Source organism: Antedon mediterranea, chromosome 9, assembly GCF_964355755.1.
Source record: "Antedon mediterranea chromosome 9, ecAntMedi1.1, whole genome shotgun sequence".
NCBI classification, from domain to species: domain Eukaryota; kingdom Metazoa; phylum Echinodermata; class Crinoidea; order Comatulida; family Antedonidae; genus Antedon; species Antedon mediterranea.
In genome coordinates this window covers 2,102,363-2,119,729 of record NC_092678.1, presented here as the reverse complement: position 1 = coordinate 2,119,729, position 17,367 = coordinate 2,102,363, and the positions used below count along the sequence as shown (strand labels likewise).

Here is a 17,367-nt window from a genome sequence, read left to right as displayed (position 1 = left end):
CCACTATGGCCCCTCATATGATGCGCCCTCTATTTGTTTGGTCGTCAAAAACGAAGGCGGGGTGGACGTGTCGGAACTGAGCTGGAAAAAGGAAAAAGACGGGGAAAGAAGTACCGGCGGGGCGGACTAAACAGACATCGCCGCGGCGTTTCACACAACAAAGCAGTAATACACGCGAGTGGAAGCTGGGCCTAGCTACCAAGTAGGCCTAGGAACTTGTTTATTTTTAATTATAGATATATAAAAGTTAGTACTTATTAACCTCATCATAGAAGTTGAATAGGCTAGGCATGAATAGTAGACAGCTTACTTAGCTAGCCTATTAGGCCTGGTCCTAGCCTAACCTAATTTAAGCTTAGCTAGCCTCTAGGCTAACCTTTTTGTTTGTCAATTGTTGGGGAGGGGCTTACACACGTCACTGACACAGTGACACTCTGTACACCACTGACTGTCCACGACACTAGGCCTAGCCTTTTAAATTTGTTTTAGCATAGCTAGGCCACCTAAATAATAAGAAACCACAGTTGTAGCGCCGCTACAAAGCAGGGCTAGGTAGGCCCCTCTCTTACGAGTTTTAATCACTAAAAAAATAAAGTAAAAAGGCAGTGGAGTGCTTCTGGTCTGAGTGAAATTGTATGAATCGAATATTCTATTTTAAACAAATGTAAGCCCTAAATCTGGTAGGTAGTATAGTAGGATAGTAGTACTAGCTAGCCATAGCTAAACAAATCTAGCCTACTACTAGGCCTAAAGAATAATAATATTAACTGATGAACTTTTACTAATACTAGAGTTTTCTTTTTAAATTGCTTTTACAGATTTCAAAAAAACATTCTCATAATGGACGATCAGCACAAATATCTTCTACTTAGTAACAGAGTGCGGTTAGTGTCAGATTTACCAACAGATATGTTGATAAACTACATGATACAGGATAGTGTAATGACAAGTGAAGATTCTGAGATCATCGAATCCAAACCAACAAAAATGAAAAAGAATGAGTATTTTCTCGACACTTTGCCGACAAAAGGGCCAAATGCATTTCCAAGTTTTCTAAAAGCGCTGAAAGAAATGGAAGACCCGCTCTATCATTTTGTAAATAAAAAACTTCAGGATCCACAACCAATGAAGTTTCCAAATCAAGGTATTTTATACAGTTTGTCGATTCTGTACATAAGAACTAACCCCCACGCCCACACTCCCCTTCCTGCTATATTGGAAAATAATAATTTAATATTTAGGTAATAATACAGGAAAGGATCACCTGTTAAGGGGACATCTTTGGGACTCAATAACTGATCCCCTTTTAAGGGACGTCGTCTTAGAAGAGGGAGCCCTAATAGAGGAGTTCAACTAACTTTCACCACAAAGCGCTTGTATATGATTATTCACATTAAACCCAACAACAAAGTAAACAAATTGTGTTGCCAGACTAAATATATGGTTCTTAGTAATTCCACATGCTGTTGCAGTTTTCAAACATCAAAGTCATACATTTAAGCTATACACACCATCTATGCAAAAAGGTCTAAATTTGTTCAGCTATCGAGTACTGGAATAACCTACCAGCAGATGTTGTTGATGCGATTTCTACCAGTGACGAGATAATCACTGGCAGAAAAAGAATGTCAACACCATTCTGGGCAATACGGCTGAATGGCCTATACATTTATACCCACATCCAATAAGTTGTAAGCTAAAGAAACTCAGAGGAGATCAGAATGTTACAGTTATGTTACAATTCACAGCTCTTTTTAACAATTAATATAATTTTTTTTAATTTTTAGTGTCGAGTCGAGATAATACAGATTCACCAACACCAATGAATAGAGATTTACCTTACTCCACTTCAGTTCAAGATAGAAATTTTCCTGATGAACGAGTTTCTGAATTGCAGCTGAACACGTTTGCTGGGAATATGGGCGCAGATTGGAAAAGCTTCATTAGGAGTCTTGGATTGAAAGAGAATGAAATCTTTCATGCGAGTGGCAATGCTAACACACCAAGGGACCAGATATTTAGTTGTTTGGTAAAATGGAAAAATCGTGAATCTGACAATGCAACTGTTCGAGTACTCGCTGATAAAGCTAAGGACCATGGACTTGATATAGACACTTATGCGTTTCTGGCGACACAGTGATGTGTACATTTTTCTGTAGTATTATGATGATCTCTTTGCAAATACTATTATATAATGTGACTTATGTGTAATAGTGACCTACCAACTACGCAGTTGTCGAGTAAAATTATGCGCATACCCTGCGTAATGGCTTGGTGTCATAATAAACAACATCTCTCTAGCTTTATTTAAAAACTATTATAAATCTTTTCATACAGCTTTGATTGTATTGCAATAAAAATGTGTTACTTAATTGAATGACTGCCGTGTATACAAGTCAGAGTATAGGACACACTCTACCATATTGTTTAAATAAATCATTGTGTGTCAAGATATATTCCGGTTCACTTTTGTGTGATCATTTCTTTGTTCTTTTAAATGATATAAAATAATCATGTTCTTACTAAATATTAAGAGTACTAGTATCCCACAAAAAATAATAGTTAGCATGATAAAATAACATTTCATCTTTTTTATTGGACAATTATTGTTTTAAGTATTTTGTATTTGAAAATAAAAATGATGCATATCTGATTTGTTTATACTAGTAGAACTAATAATATGCTTGCTGTTTAGATTAGTGCTAGTTTTAATATGTAGTAGCAAATAAATACTTAGTAACATTGTCTATTGCTTATTAATTTTGTGTTAAAATGTGGCCAATATACATACAGTTTGACTTTTCAAATCTTGATCCAACCAACGGCACTTTTGGCGTTTCATATATGTTATGCGCAAAAACGAATTTGCGTAATACATTCATTTTTATAAATGTAATAATCAACAAAAAAGCAACATTTTATTTTTCATCGCGCAAACAAATATTTGCGCAATTTAGAATTGCGCATAACATAGTATGAAACGCCAAATGGGTTATTCATACTTCCATGCATGCTCAAAACAAGAATCGAGTGAGACGGTGTTGTTTAGCTCTTAGTGTTTTTTTAGACATATTAAAACATGTTTTCAAGAAATGTTAGTGCAATAAAAGGCGTGCGTAAGACAATAGAGCATGTAGGTTGTAGAAATGCGTTAAAAAATGGCGAAATATTAATATGTTCGTCTAATCAACGCCAACATGTGGGTAGGCCTCGGCAGTTTCATTGGACGCCGGTAAACTCAGGGGCGTTCGCGAAGAATCTCTTCATGGGCCGGTTGATAAAGGTAGGTACACAGGAGCCTAGGGCTAATACTAGTAAAATAAATCCTGATACATAGACCTACTACTTTATTTATTTATTGAAGACTTTTTAATTCAGTATTTTAAATGTTGCAATATTCTGAATGTTTTTAAGGCCGCATATAGGCCTAGAGGCCTATATATTATTTTTTTAAATACACATATTTGGGGATAATATGGTTGCACTGGGCTGGGGCCCGGGGGGTGAGGGAGGGGGTTCATCTGTTAAAATGATATGTCTGAACAAAATATGTATCGAGTCTTGCAATGGTTTTTACTACCATTGCCAGTGCACAATTTACAAAATAGAAATATGATATTTGTCAATGAATTTTTATTTATTTTTTTTTTTTTTCATTTTCTTGTGCGATTTTTGTCATAAATTTAAAATAAAACAAAAGAGTTGGCTTTAATCAACTATTATGTATTTTATGTAGGCATAGGTCATTTAAAATTTTGTTGTAATATTATATTATTTTGCCAAGAAAGATAATTTACTTGGAATTGGTTGACTTTCTTTCAAAAAAGTTATTTTATTCATTAATTTGCTGCCCTAATTGATATGCAATGTTAGAAGCATGCAAATGTATTCTCAAATGACATGCAAAATACGTAAGTACACTTTAGTCTGGTACTTAATAATCTTTGAAGCAAAATATTAAATTTAAACATAATTTTCCCAAATAATAAGATTTTAGTATTCTTAAACAGTGACTGGAAATAAATAACGCAAACACGTAAGTGCTGAAGTAATAGAGAGGTTTCGCAATCTTACGAATACGATAACGAAAACAGATACGTCACGCACACGTATTTGTTTTCGTAAGCCATAAAAAATCAATTTCGCATGGCAACGAAATATTGAGGCGCGTCCAAAATATGACTGCGGTAAATTTGAGTGAAGCGCAGGTACGTGTTGCTTGGTGCTTGGCTGCCTAGGCCTAGCGTAACATCAAAGCGAGTGAGGACTTTAAAAACTGCAATTTATCAAAATTGACTTGGCATTTTAGTAAATTACTTTAGTAAATCAGCTCAAAAGTTTCACAAATGTATGATGTATCCGTTTTCGTTATTGTATTCGTAAGGTTGCGAAACCTCCCTAATAACAAAATAATTGTCATTTCAAACAAATGTTACAGTAAACACAGAAATACAGTATACCTAACTACTATTGAGTGATTGTTTGACTTTGATAATGACTTTGAGAAGTCACATGCCCATGACCAGGCTGTGACTTTTAACGATAGTGTGACTCACATGGCCACTGTTTACATAAAGGGCAAAGTCTAGTAGTAGACGGTAGAGAAATTAATCTCATTTACAATGTAATCTTTTTTCTTAACTTCATTGTACTCCAAAAAATAAAGATGAATAAAATTAAATTTTGAAATGGTCATTTTGTAGTTTCAATAAGGTCATATTAACTTTTGGCAAAAATGTTTTGCATTCAACTTCCGGTTGAATTTTTTCCTTTAAATTAGAGTTTTTATCGTACTGTAAATATTTTTAAAATCCAATTTTTGGTCAAAGTGAATATTTTTTTACTCTTGTAACCACTGCAGATGCATAGCAATTAAAAGCATTAGGTGTTTATTATTTTAGGAAGATGTTTTCCCCTATCCAGAAGTGTCCGTGGAAAAATATCAAGAAATTACTGAACTGTGTGCACCAATTGAAAAGTTTTTCAAAGAAGAAGGTAGGTGCATGTCAGTTAAAAATAGCCACAGTGCCGCCACCAGCTATTGTTCACAATATGTCCAGTGTCAGTCTATCTAAAGCTTTGTCTACACTATCAAACTAGTTTGACAAAAAAAAAAGTGATGTGCCCAAATATGGTAGTGATATGACATAACATTTTTTTTTGGTCGCACAAAGTTTGATAGTGTAGACAGAGCTTTAGATTATCATCAACATTGTTGCTGTTAGAAACTTTTTTTTAGAAAGTTTTTTTAATGTGTTTTTTTTTTATGTGTTTTAAATGTGTTTTTTCCTCTAGTGCCTTCAAAAGAAATAGATTTGGCAGCAAAAATTGATGACAAAACAATGCAAAAAGTGAAAGATATGGGTCTGTTTGGACAACAGATTCCTCTTGAATATGGTAAGTAGGCCTAATATTACTATACGTCAACGATACATGATTTTAAAAGATGGTGCATTTTTGCATTAGACTGTATACTAAAAACAATAAAACATACATGCACCCACATAACGTATCCTAGACTGTCTACTCTATCAAACTAGTTTAACAAAAAGAGTGTAATGTGCCAAAATATATATCATTGTCTCCATATATGGCACATCACATTTGTGGTCACATAAAGTCTGATAGTGTAGATTAAACATAATACGCCTTTTTTATGCAAATAAACACCACCGTATATAATGCATTGTAATTTGTATTGTGCCTTTTGTTGTATACTTATAACTTGTTGCTTAATTTAAAGGTGGTTTAGCCCTCTCCAATGTTGAATATGCCAAGATACAAGAATACACATCATACGATGGTGCTATTGCAGTTACACTCGCAGCTCATCAAGCTATAGGCTTAAAGGTAATATTTAAAGCTCTGTCTAGACTATATGGACACGATGATTTAAGAGTACTAACAAAAAGTTCTGATGAGGGCGAAAGAAATTATAAAGATAAATTATGACTTTAGACAGCAGTTTTGGTTTGTGTGTGCTAAAAACATATTTAATGTATGAATTATCAATCATCAATTACCTCCAATACCACGAGACTTTATTAAAACAGGAAAATCTTTGAAAAACAGACTTTTCTAGAGGTCCATACAATTCATTTTACCAATATAAACATATTCTGAATTCCAGAATGTCTGTACAAACCAGATATAGGCTAACTCTCCCAAGGATGAGAGAGTACTTATTTCATATGTAATATTCCACGTTTTAAATGTGGTTATTATGTTGTTTTCTCTAAACTCATAGGGAATTATTATGTCGGGAACTGAGGAACAAAAACGCAAATACCTACCCAAGCTTGCGACAGGGGAACATGTAGCTGCATTCTGCCTCACAGAACCATCAAGGTAAGGAATCTTGGATTTAATATTTTAATATTTAGCATTAATAGTAGTATACAATATGTTACATAAGGTTCCAAAGATGCTAGGATTCAGTTTTGAATAATTTGAACACCTCCTCACACTCTCAATATTTATTCTTTTTAACAGTGGTAGCGATGCAGGATCATTAAGAACAAGAGCAACATTAAGTCCAGATGGCAAGACTTATCTACTGAATGGAAGCAAGGTAAAAATAACTTTCATTAGAGGTGTGCATCCCACCGCCTACTCTATAATTTCTCTACTATAACTTTTTTTTTCTTAAATTACTGTCTTATTACCGTGTGTGAACACATTTAATTGCACTAAAAACTAGGAAATATAAATGTGGTGTAATAGGTCTGCATTCACCTTCCAATAGTGGAGTCCCAGGTTCGAGTCCTATTTTGGGTGATTTAGAAAAACATATTTTGTATAAACTATTGTTATTTTGTTTTAATTAAAAACAAATATGTTGTTGTTTGTGGCGTGAAATTTGACTATAAATTTTGTACCCCTACCCTTTCAAAAAAAGGGGATTTTTTAAAAATGTTTAGCCTTAGTAAGATATTTAGGTTCAGTTACACTATGGAAGTGAATTTTAAGTTTGGTACTATGGTTATGTACTGTATGTAGCTTTCTATTGCTGAGACCTTAGTTAAATTCCAGATGAGGACATTTTTTTTTTTTAATAGTTTTGTTTGTAATATTATGGCCCAGTTCGACAAAAATTCTCATGGGAACTGTGACTGACTTTTTTCTGCAGATTTGGATTTCTAATGGCGGCATAGCTGATGTGTTCACTGTATTTGCAAGAGAAGAAGTAGCGGGTAATAAGGTATATAAAACATAATCTGGTTTTAGGTCGTTACATTCAACTTCTACTACACTGATAGATGTATGCAATTATATATATAAAAATATTGATAATGGCTTGGTAACTGGAGCAATTTTTCTTGACCTAAAAAAGGCGTTTGATACGGTAGACCACGATATTTTATTACGTAAATTATGCACCTTTGGAATGATAAACACTGAGCTTGCATTGTTCAGTAATTATTTAAAAAATCGCAAACAATTTGTTAATTTTAATGGAAAAAAATCTGAAATTTTAAATGTCAACTATGGGGTACCACAAGGCTCAATTCTTGGCCCTTTGTTGTTTATTTTATACATAAATGACTTACATGATAGTGTTGATGGGATTTGTAAAACAGTCCTCTATGCAGACGACACTGCGCTTTTTTATGCATGTAAATCAAATGAAGAGCTTACAACAGTTTTAACTGAACAGTTGGAAAATGTAAAACAATGGTTAGATAAACATAAATTAACTCTAAACATTGATAAAACCAAATACATGCTTTTTGGTACTCATGCACGTGTTAATAAAACAACAGATGAAACAGTAATTTTTGATAATATTCCGATTGAGAAAGTTGAAACGTTTAAATATTTGGGACTTACATTTGATGAACAACTCTCATGGAAAGTACATATTGATTCTATATGTGCAAAACTATCAAAAATTCTACATCTATTTTATAGATTGAAAAGTTTTACATCTCCTAAAATTATTAAAAGATTATACAATGCTCTATTTTTATCACATATTGACTATTGTTCAACAGTCTGGGGTACTGGTTCAAACGCCAATATTTTAAAATTGCAAAGGGTACAAAATAGAGCTGCACGATTAATACTAGGTGCTGATATTCGAACTCCTGTTAGACAAATGCATTATGATTTAGGTTGGCTAACAATTAAGACAAGAATTGAATATCATACAATTTGTACAATATTTAGATGTTTACAAGAATCTGTACCTTCATACTTATGTGATGTTTTGCAATATATTAGTAGTGTACACAATATTCAAACCAGAAACTATGAAAATAATCTGTTGTATTTGCCCAGATGTAACCTCGAAATATACAAACGTAGTTTTGTTTATTATGGAAGTTCACTCTGGAATGGCCTACCTTATGAATTAAGAAAACAAAACAATTATAACCGTTTTAAATCACTTGTTAAGATTCATTTATTGTTGCCGGTGGTCTAGGATGGTTCCAGTGAAATATATTTAAATATGGTATAAAAGTATAATAATAATGAGAACATGCATTGAAGTTTAGTTTTAGTTTAAGTTTTAGTTTAAGTTTAGTTTAAGTTGTTTTCAAATTTTGTTTAAATGTGCCGTAGGGCCCCTCGGAAGAGCAGTTATTTTATTACTGAGAGGGCTACCCTACTAAAAGAAAACGAAATAAATAAATAAATAATCATAATGTAAATAAATCATAAAAATATTCATAAACTTTATTATTTATTTATATCTTTATAATGAGTAACCTCTAGTAGTTCTTCCAAATGTAGTTAATCATTTCAATCCAAATGTAGTTATTTATTTATTGTTTTCAATAATTAAAATGATGGTCAATTACTTATTTAGGGTGGAAAGAAAGACAAAATATCGGCCTTTATAGTTGAAAGAAAGTTTGGCGGCGTAACAAGTGGGAAACCTGAGGACAAACTGGGTATTCGAGGATCCAATAGTAAGTGAAGTCTTGTAGTTGAAACTACTTAACAAAACATAGAGTTCCCATGGAGACCAAACCATAGAGGGTGCTACAATTTTGTTGCATCCAAACATAGAATGCACTATTAAAACAATCTTGGGCATCAGCATCTATTAAAAACAGGTATGCCACATGCTTTATGTGCTCTAAGTGTGTCATATTGGGAGAAATTACAATGTAACAGGAGATGGAAAATCACATGAAATCTCTGGAACTCTTGTGTTGGGAGGTCTGATTTTATGCATATTTTATTTATACTTTCTATTTTCAGCGTGTGAGGTTCATTTTGAAAATTGTCCCGTTCCAGTTGAGAACATGATTGGAGAGCCCGGCAGTGGCTTTAAGTTAGCGTTGAACATTTTGAATAATGGCCGCTTCAGCATGGGAGCATCTGGTGGTGGTATTATAAGGACACTGATTGGTAAGTAATGTACATGTGACACAATACTAAGGAGATACGCTTCACTAACTGTGGTGCTATATCCATATGATACTGTTTTAATTTGCATACAGATGAAGTTACATGCTGAATTTTCTCTATCCAACTGATTTCTCCATGTGGTTAATTTGCATACAGGTGAAGTTGTAGAGCATGCTGTAACACGTAAACAGTTTGAGACCAAACTGAAAGATTTTGGAATGATTAAGGATAAGATAGCACGCATGGCCATATCAGCATATGTGATGGAGAGTACAGCGTTTTTAACAGCCTCCATGATGGACCAGCCTGGCGACAAAGACTGCTCCATAGAAGCTGCCATTGTTAAGGTACTAATAATGCACAAGTCTGAGTGCGTTAGCGGCCTAGCGCAGTGGCAACGACATGGTCAACAATACGTGTAATCTTCTTAATTTTCTTTCCCCACGGTTTACCAGGGCAATAGCTGCATCATGCATCAATACCAACAAAATATTTTTTGTTGAATATACAGAGACTTTTTGTTTCACTGATTATGATTATTATATGATAAAATGTGCGTTATATAAGTACGTTAAGTACGTAGTAATAATTTGTATAGTTCTTTTGATATTACTGTAATTTAAACTCGTTGACAGATCTATAGTTCTGAAGCATGCTGGGAGCATGTGAGTCAGGCGCTTCAGATACTTGGAGGTTTAGGCTACATGAAAGACTACCCGTACGAACGCTACCTACGAGACAGTCGGATCATGATGATTTTTGAAGGAACCAATGAGATCCTTAGAATGTTCATATCACTGACTGGTCTCCAGTATGCTGGTGGAGAGATGAAAGAATCTCTAAAGTAAGTAGTGGTGGTAACACGGTGCTTTACCTTGTTAGACTTGACTCCTTGGTTCAATCTTAGTTCTGTCATAATATCGGGACTGTTCTGAAACAGCTTCTCATAATATTAACAGCTCCAGGTTAGTCATACTAGCTGCCTGGGTGTATAGTAGAATGAAATGGCCTTGTTAAATAATAAAAAAAAAGGTCAACAGTCCAACCACAGAAAGGGGTGTACTGTACGTACTGTATATCCCAGCCATAATTGGCATTTGCACATTCCAATCATAGGTATCAATAAGAACTTAAAACGGGAGGTCTAGTATATGCATCTGTCTCGTATTTAATTTAAAGAAAACGGCACAACGTTCAGAAAGTGTAAGAAGTCAGCCCACTCTCGTAACATTTATTTACAGGAAGTTAAAAAGCCCAGGATCCAATCCAGGCTTTATATGGTCTAGCATGATAGACCGGTTGAAATACAGATTGGGAATGAAGAAAGATATGCTGATACAGCCTGGGGAGTTTGGAATACATCCAACATTTAAGGTACAATAACAACTTTTCTGTTTTAGTGCATTTTAGATGAGTTACATTTAATATCTCCCGATATCAGACTCTTTGAAAATCGATAACTCCCTAAAATCAAACATCCAAAAAGTCCTAAATACTTTTTTACCATTATATACACATCTAAAATAATGAAAATTATTGAGAGAAGTGACATATACATATTAATATATATATTACATATAATATAATGTGTGAGTGGATATTCTATGATAAAACGCAAGAGCTCTTTGCTAAATATGTCTGTAAAATTATGTTTGTTATATTTTTTAATGTTGGATTTTCTAATTATATTTGTAATTGGTTTTTTAGGAACAGAAAGAGCAACTTGAAAGATGCATTGGTACCTTTTATTATGTCAATGAATCTATGCTTAGTAAATTCCAAAAGGTTGGTGTTTGTTGTATAGTCTGTTCATACCTTAGTACAGGACACCCTCAATTTAATAACTGCTTTTCTGTGGAGTGAATATACACAAAAAATAAGCTTCCCCAAAGGGTTGCTTTAGGAAAAAGGAGAAAATAAAGAGAGTTAAAATATTACAACTAGAGAGCCATGTTGAGTGCTGCAAACATCACTACGGAAAATCAGTTTGATTTCACAAAACAGAACACTAAAAACCATAGTACAGTGCATACTCAAGTACTCGGTGTGAACCAGGTTAAAGTCTACGGCAACTAACATTGATGCGCAAGAAGCAGGTTTGATTTAACGCAGGCGGGGTAAAACACAAATTATTGGAAGGGCATTTTTTTTGTTGCGTATATTGTGTGGGAACCACCCACGCTTAAACATTAAAAAAAATGCAATACATATCAATTAATATAAAAACAATCTTCTTAATTTGTTTTCAGGATATTATAAATCAACAACTTGTACTAAAAAGGATAGCAGATATTGCCATAGACATTTACGGTATGACTGCAGTGTTGTCAAGAGCAACAAGGGCAAAGGTCAATGGCATTAAAAACAACGATCATGATCATCTGATAGCTACCGTGTTTTGTAATGAAGCGTATGACAGAGTACTAGAAAATGTTAAACAATTGACCTTAGGTAAGTGTTCATTGACATGGGTCATTGCGGTCAAAAAAGAGATAGCTAATTGGGTCATTGAGGTAAAAAAAGGGATAGCTAATTGGGTCATTGAGGTAAAAAAAGGGATAGCTAATTAGATTAATATTATTGCTGTACATATGTAGTCACAATGCTCCATCGCATCAGTGCAAGTTAGCACATCGGATGCATACTAAACACCTTCAGTATGCGAGTGCTTTCAAACAATCTGATTACTTACTACACTATACAGCGCGCGCTGACTTTTTCGGCGCACACTCTGAGTAGATGACACGTGACAAAAAATCCGATAGATATTTTTACGAATTGTCTGGCGCACACTGTGAGCAAAGTGTTATTCCTGTCCATTGACTCAGCCGATAGCTATATAGTTTATGCCAGGCTTTATTAAAAACCCTAAAAAGTACTAGGCTGTTGTGCTATATTTCTTACAGTAAGAAGTTTCACTAAGTAATATATTTGTTTTAATTTTCAGCGCCAGATCATAATGGAGACTCAATGATTGAAAGGATCTCTGATGAAATCTGTGAAAATAGAGGATACGTATCAGCGCATCCACTCACAAAGGAGTATTAAAATGATAGCAAAGGATAATATGAATGCAAAACGCAATGCAGACAGCTTCACATCACAAATAAGTAATATCCAATTCACATTGAATTCGGTTGCTATAAAAAAAACTTGTATTTTATATGGAGCACTTCCAGTTAAGGCCGATTGATACAGACGAGCGATAACGGTAATAAAAATATAGAATCTGTTATTCCTTACGACCAGGACAGATTCTATGCATCTGTGTAAATTGGCCTTTATATTACTTTTACTCAACATCGCATTGTAATCATTGAGTACATTCTTCTCTTTACTCGGCGTTGTCTAGAGGGAGGGCTTATGATATTTAGCCAGTGGTGCTCCATACAACATACCAGACGTTGATTAATAGTCCCAGACTTGTTGAAGCATGATTTCTTCCAATTCAGCCTGTTTAGCTTACGTCCAGGCACCAGGTTTTTTTCAGTCTTTCTCAACAGCATAGGCAATGCATGGATGTCACTTGGGTATCTCAACTAATGTAATAGTTGTATGACTTTTGTAATATTATACATAATTAAATTATATGAAATTACTGTATAGCCCTATGTAAGGTATGTCCATCACTGAAATAAAAGTATCGGCAATGAACGGTCAATGGCAAAACTGTGGCTATCTGGTTTTTTTTCCAGAGAGAGAAGACAAGGAAGGAGAAGATGACTGCGATACTTTAAAGGCCTGTGCATGTCTTTGGCTTTACTACTGTACTACACAAAAAACAAACCATTATTTTGTCATTAGTTTTCATTTATTTTTATAATCAGAGCTGAATCTGAGAGTTTATTCATATATCCAGTGCCTGAATGTTTATTTTATAAAGTAGACCATTCCATTAGAAGAATGTGTTTGGTCTCTTGGTAGTGAAAACTGGTTTGTATGTACGCATGGTACGGTGAGGAAGTGGGAACTTGATCTTGGAGTTCTGAAAGAAATCAAATACAAATGTAAATACAAAAAAAATCATTTTCGACGAAATGTAGTACTTTCACGTTGAAAGGAAATTAATAGTGTAACTTACGTGGAACTGCTTAACGTGAGATCTGCGGCATTTGCTGGCAGCGATCTGTTCAACTCTCATGATCTGAATTGAGTGAGATCTCGCACGATGACGAGCTCCCATATCACGATCTATGGATTAATAAGATTTCTCATAAATTTTAAATATCTTTATGAGCAGCTGATTTTTTTGGCGCTTGCCTGTAAACCATAGCTGTAGTGTAGGTCCACTCGAAGCCACTTCTTTTTCACTCCTAGCAAACCCCTGAACAGATTAGCTAGGGGTGGGGTTTTTCAATGATATTGTACCAGTTTTATTAGTTCACTTCCACAAACTATTGTCAAGTTAGGAAAGGCGACAAAACCGATTGAATTTGTTATATGCACATTTTAAAACTTGAACTACTGAAGATGCAAGTACGTCCAAGGGAGTTTATGTGCAGTTTGATAAATACTTTTCTACATAAATATATAGATGATAAAACCAATTGTGACGTCAGTACTTACAGCATTGGGTGACAGCACTTGCAGTGGTCAAGTCACGGTACTCGCGGTACATGTTGTGGGTTCCACTACGCGAGTCGTAACGCAACCAGATTCCAAAATTCTTGATGGTTCCTGGTCGTTTCTCTGAAATCTGTAAATGAACAAAGTGATTAGTGCTACTCATCAACAGCAAGCTTTTTGGCAAGCAAATCCCAAGTAGTTTTCCTTACTTTGTTTGTCTCAGTTTTTTTAGTTCACTTTCCAAGCTACATTTAAGCTAGGAAAGGCGACAAAACTGATAATTTATTTGTGCACAATTTTAGACTCAAACTACTGTGATGCTAGGAAGTTCAAGGGAGTTTTGTGCATTTTCAGTGCTTGTTACACCATATAGTATCCAGTCATTATAATTACCTTTCTGCAACTGCAGACTTCGCCCTGCGACTTCTTTAACTTCTTCAATTTGTTGGTAAAGTACCAAAAACGAGACTTTGCAATGATAGCATTGGGAGCGAATATCCTCATCTTGTAGAGGGCAGGAGTTGGCTCCTTTTCAGTGGGCAATTTGCGCCCCACCACATGGAATTCCCGCAACTGAAAAAGGGAAAAGAAAGTCCATTTGCTTTTGAATTGGCTACATTTAGGCTTATCTATTATTTAATTACGTATATAGGCCTAGCCTTAGTATTCCTCAGTTAATACCCAAATCAGGTGCGAAAGTTATCAATCCATCCACTTACTTAGGCCTAGTTATATTGGGATAGGCCTAGACCTCCGCCTAGACTAGGCTAGTCTCCTCCATTATTTGCATTCGATCGCTTCCATCCAATCAATGTGAATGAACAAATTGCGATATTAAAAAATGGCTTTCACAATTTCAAAACCAGAATATTTTTAATTATTTTTCAAGAATAGACATTAGAGGAAATACAGATATGAGCGTTGGCAATCAAGATTTATATTTTTTGATAAAATTAAGCATTTATTCCCCGACTTACTTGTCCTTTACACGACATAATGGCGTCCACGAGGAGAAAAGGCCGGATTAATTGAGGGCGCTGTTAAACTTATTTCAGAAAGTGTCATCACTTATAGAGGGGGTGCTTCATAGAAAGGAAAACACGTTTCATGTACGGAAAAAAAAATAGTGAACAAGTGTTGTGTTTACGCCCAAAAGATAATGGTAAAATCATCAAAATTAGCACAGTAAACTCTTTAAATTGCAGGTAGAAAACTAACTAATTGTCAGGATAATTTTGAAGCAAATTATTACCTCTAAAATAGATTATGAACGTTAAAATCGGAAGCATATAGCTAGGCCTAGCCCAGCTAGTACTAGGCCTAGGTAGGCTAGATATGCATGATGATGGATGGGATGGGTGGTGGTAGGCGCATCATTGACTGTTCGTCCTTTACGGCCGGTTGGCATTCAATAGGCCTAGAATATTAGATCGCTAAATATCTATGGAAAATTGAATTTGTAAGCTTTTATATCTATATTCTAGGAAAATATTAATACTAATAGTGGTTCACGTAACTCGGTCCCAATGACCATGGCATAATAAAGCCATAATAATAGGTCCTACTACTATATTTTTTTAATTAAAAATATTTTTTCGCCATGGCTAAAGATACGGTACCGTATCCTAACTTTCGTTTGCTAAAGGTACGGTAAAATTGCATTACGTCATAACCAGCCAATGGGTGCTGGTAAGCCTGTGACGTCATCGTATAAGGACTTTAGATTTTTTTTCATATCTCGAAAACAGTGATCAACCGCATTTTCTTTATTTTATGCTTTATTTATCGCTATTATCGCCGTCGTGTGTGCCAAAAACAAAATGTAGCCTACGTCTGTTATTATTGAAAAGCCAAAACATGTTGATTTTAATTCTAGAATACAGAAAACCGTTTCAAAAGAGGCCTAGGCCGACTTACACATACTATAACCTCATTATATGAGTTTGTTTGTGTAGGGAAAGCGGTGCCAGGCTGGGGCCAGCTGCATGTGTGGAGTGATTTCTGTGACTCAGCCCTGGGGCTACTGTCTAAATCATAGTATTTGAGGGCCCCTTTATTGTCCGCCTTTGCTTATTGTTTATGGTCACCATCTGTAAACAAAATTTAATAAAAAAATATAGGCCTAAATACTGTAGGCCATTTGGAATAAAAATAAAACCCTTATCAGCGCACACTTATCCATGCAGCCTGGCGCCGCCGATAGGCATTCTCTACAGCCCCATTGGCTGATTATGACGTAATGTAATTTTACTGTACCTTTAGTAAACCGAAGTTAGAATACGGTTCCGTATCTTTAGCCACGGGATATTTTTTAGGCTAGCTAACTAGGGCCTCTAGTTTAGCTAGTGTACTACTAGCATAATCAAATCTTTAATAAGCCTAGGTAGAAGTAGGCTTATGATTTTAGATGTAGACCTATGCCCTACCTAGAGGTACAACTACAAGAGACTATCAAAATTTCACACAAAAGTAGTTGCTCAGCCTAGGCTTACTTTTTTCAGTATACTGTTATTGTTGTACATGACAAATCCTTGACCTTGACAAATTAATAATAGACTTACTCTTATATAGTACTGTGTTTATTTATATTTACTTAGTATTCATAAAAAGATGAAATGGAGAGCAATATGGATTCTCGACTAATACAGGGTATTGGTCTTTATACTGATCCACACCAACAGGCACAGGTAAGGAAATTGAAACAAAAGTTTAATAATTTTGCAATTTACAAACAAAAATATTAACAACATCAATCTTTAGTTTTATCTAATACTTGAAATACCTTGCACAATTTCAGACTGTTTAATTTACACACATTAAACAATGTATAATTTAATTATTTAATTAAATTACCCACTTATTATTTGGGAAATAGATAATAATAATGAAAGCACTCAGAAACTGAGTGAAGTACAAAATATATATCAGGGAAAAAAATATTTGGTAAGAGAGGAATCACTACTTGATATTTTGGATAGGATAATAGAATATTATTTATTTAATAGAGGTAACCAATATCAATTTCCTGAAAATCAATAGGCATGTTCTGTAAGTATACATATTAACATCCAAAAATTCAGGACGGTAACTTAGAAAATGAATTTCATTTTGCCAAGTAATAAGCGCTCCAAGTGCTTTGGGCTACTCCTTCCCATTCATCTAAGTGAATGTTTAGCTTTAAAGATATACATACTTATATACATAATTTTAATTGATAAAAATGTTTTTTAAAGGTTCTTGGTTACTTTGAACAACTGAAGTTGTCACCAGATGGATGGAAGCATTGTGGAGAAACCTTGCTGAAGGGAACAGCTGATGAAAATGTCTCTTTCTTCTGCTTTCAGGTCTTAGAACATTTCATTAGCAACAGGTGAGTTTAATGTGCAGAATTTACAGATGGCTTATTCTAACCATGAGGTCAGAAAACAAGGTCAATGACCT

The 17,367-nt window shown here is 34.6% G+C and overlaps 4 protein-coding genes across 7 annotated transcripts in view; 3 read left to right on the top strand and 1 right to left on the bottom strand.

Moving 5' to 3' along the window:
* The first annotated feature begins 32 nt into the window (after positions 1-32).
* On the top strand, positions 33-2,604 carry LOC140058743 (death domain-containing protein CRADD-like). Of its 2 annotated transcripts, none has more exons than XM_072104475.1 (3): positions 33-202; positions 819-1,144; positions 1,788-2,604. In XM_072104475.1, exons 2-3 carry the CDS (start codon positions 841-843, stop codon positions 2,138-2,140), a joined length of 657 nt encoding a protein of 218 aa, XP_071960576.1. In that variant the 5' UTR covers positions 33-202; positions 819-840; the 3' UTR covers positions 2,141-2,604. The 2 variants fall into 2 exon arrangements, with proteins under 2 accessions (XP_071960576.1, XP_071960575.1); XM_072104474.1 differs by having other exon boundaries at positions 33-246.
* Positions 2,605-3,018: 414 nt separating this feature from the next.
* Positions 3,019-13,052, top strand: LOC140059064 (complex I assembly factor ACAD9, mitochondrial-like). The gene is made up of 15 exons (XM_072104890.1): positions 3,019-3,283; positions 4,902-4,995; positions 5,296-5,397; positions 5,744-5,850; positions 6,248-6,348; positions 6,493-6,571; positions 7,130-7,201; positions 8,813-8,915; positions 9,211-9,360; positions 9,517-9,707; positions 9,996-10,204; positions 10,602-10,734; positions 11,068-11,145; positions 11,610-11,811; positions 12,308-13,052. Exons 1-15 carry the CDS (start codon positions 3,080-3,082, stop codon positions 12,406-12,408), a joined length of 1,926 nt encoding a protein of 641 aa, XP_071960991.1. The 5' UTR covers positions 3,019-3,079; the 3' UTR covers positions 12,409-13,052.
* Positions 13,053-13,149: 97 nt separating this feature from the next.
* Positions 13,150-14,949, bottom strand: LOC140059069 (large ribosomal subunit protein eL20-like). Its single transcript, XM_072104895.1, has 5 exons — positions 14,904-14,949; positions 14,320-14,499; positions 13,927-14,056; positions 13,442-13,551; positions 13,150-13,345 (listed from the first exon to the last, which is right to left on the bottom strand). The coding sequence occupies exons 1-5, from the start codon at positions 14,919-14,921 to the stop codon at positions 13,256-13,258; spliced, it is 528 nt and encodes a 175-aa protein (XP_071960996.1). The 5' UTR covers positions 14,922-14,949; the 3' UTR covers positions 13,150-13,255.
* Positions 14,950-14,953: 4 nt separating this feature from the next.
* Positions 14,954-17,367, top strand: part of LOC140059062 (exportin-T-like) — a 33,502-nt gene continuing 31,088 nt past the window's right edge. For 2 of the 3 annotated variants that reach the window (XM_072104882.1, XM_072104880.1), the window contains exons 1-3: positions 14,954-15,088; positions 16,524-16,613; positions 17,160-17,296. In XM_072104882.1, the coding sequence (XP_071960983.1) occupies positions 16,542-16,613; positions 17,160-17,296 (209 nt within the window). In that variant the 5' untranslated portion in view covers positions 14,954-15,088; positions 16,524-16,541. Of the gene's footprint in view, positions 15,132-16,523; positions 16,614-17,159; positions 17,297-17,367 lie in introns of all 3 variants that reach the window. The other variant, XM_072104881.1, reaches the window with a different exon arrangement.